This window comes from Aplysia californica, unplaced genomic scaffold (assembly GCF_000002075.1).
Source record: "Aplysia californica isolate F4 #8 unplaced genomic scaffold, AplCal3.0 scaffold00262, whole genome shotgun sequence".
In the NCBI taxonomy this organism is placed as follows: domain Eukaryota; kingdom Metazoa; phylum Mollusca; class Gastropoda; order Aplysiida; family Aplysiidae; genus Aplysia; species Aplysia californica.
The window spans coordinates 481,732-483,441 of NW_004797532.1; the positions used below are offsets into that span (position 1 = coordinate 481,732).

Here is a 1,710-nt window from a genome sequence, read left to right on the forward strand (position 1 = left end):
TCTCTCTCTCTCTCTCTCTCTCTCTCTCTGTCTCTCTGTCTCTCTCTCTCTTTCTCTGTCACTAATTATAATTTTCTATCTTAAGACAAGTCAACTCGGCATGTTTCCCAGTCTTTGTAATGGGTTAAGGGTAGCTTATACATGTGTAATGTCTTGCTCCAGAAGGTGCACGAGAGGTTCACATATAATATTATACGTTTTCGACATAGCTTGTCCTGGAGGATATCTAGATGTCCATTATGGTATATTAGAGATACGTAATCACTGGAGACGGCTGAAGACGTAGTGTAGATGCAAGTGGCGATTTCCTTTCATGAACCATCTTAATCGAGTTTTGTCTTCATATCTTTGCTTTGCCTTTGAAATCCTCCTCCCATACGTATCCCCGACTCCTCTTTCGGTCCTCGTTAAAAACGTTTTTAGACCCACCCTCTTTCAAGAACTACGCCCCTTAGTCGGAGCAGAGAATAATAATAATATGAGTCATGACAGGTGTTGGCGACTAACAATCAGCAATACCTCTGTCATTTTTTTCTATGTGAGACTGCTCGAGGGTGTTTAAAAGGCTCCACTGTTAGTCCTAATCATTTTCTTTCCCATCATCAGTAGTTTCTGTTTATCAATCTCACGTTATCTATTTGCGAAATGGTCGTTATTGTATCTATGGGCCTGGCTACACTACTAAAACATATACTTCTTTGTAGAAGCTGAGTAGGATATAAATAGTGACAGTATTGAGCGACTAACATAATAGAATGCCTATGCCTCTATCATTCTCTCTGTACGAGACTACCCTGGCCGGTAACTCGCAACCTAATACATGTACTTATATTCTGAACGGATGTCCATTACTTAAATGGAACCAATCTGTGTAATCAGCTGGGATCAGTTCGGGTCGGGAAATAGAGTTGACCGGTGCACACTATATCAAATAGACCTCTGCTTTTGTTCTTCAAATTTGACCTGGGTGTCCATTAGGGCCTATCCCATTACGCACTCAAACAAAAGCTTTGACCCCATAGTTCATATGACACGTCGCAGCCTTCTGGTTGGCTGCTGGCTATGATATTAATTAAACTCCCTCGATCGTGACCTAGAAAGAATATTTAATTGGCTTGTGTTAAAACAGTAGCTTTTGTCTCTCTGGTCCCAAATATCTCAAACCATATCTAACAAAAAACAATATCGGGGAAGTTTTCAGTGATGTTCCTCGGGTGCTGCTAAAACTAAGGGATATTTCAATTGCCTTAAGAAGAAGAAGAATAGGCAGAACCATATATCAAGGTTGTAGGTGGTTGGTGGGTGCTGTGTTGCGGTTTTCTCCTTCTTTGCTATCAAACATCTAACGTCGGTGTTCCCAGTCTTTTCTTTGTAAGTCAATCTGTAGTAACACCTTTAATCATCATCACTTATATGACCCCATTTGTGCTGTAAGTGGCGCAAAACTCTTACTAAAACTAACAAACAAGCAAAGACTCATGCTCACTTTCCTCTACAGGTATGCTTCGTGGTTCTCCGCTCTAAGCACATGCAGACGGTGACTAACCTGTTCATCGTGAATCTGGCGGGAGCTGACGCCGTGGTCCTGGTGCTCTGCTCGCCCTCCACAGTGCTGCAGGCCGTCACGGAGAGCTGGTTCCTGGGAGAGGCCATGTGCAAGGTCGTACATGTTTTTCAGGTGAGTCTACTGCCCCTTCATCCCCCCCCCCC

At 43.0% G+C, this 1,710-nt stretch overlaps 1 protein-coding gene across 6 annotated transcripts in view; it reads left to right on the forward strand.

Annotated features, from left to right (window-relative positions):
- LOC101845404 (orexin receptor type 1) overlaps nucleotides 1-1,710 on the forward strand; it is a 160,645-nt gene that overhangs the window by 90,782 nt on the left and 68,153 nt on the right. For all 6 annotated transcript variants that reach the window (XM_013083919.2, XM_013083923.2, XM_013083920.2 and 3 more), the window contains one exon: nucleotides 1,499-1,678. In XM_013083919.2, coding sequence (XP_012939373.1) covers nucleotides 1,499-1,678 — 180 coding nt within the window. The remainder of the gene's footprint in view (nucleotides 1-1,498; nucleotides 1,679-1,710) is intronic.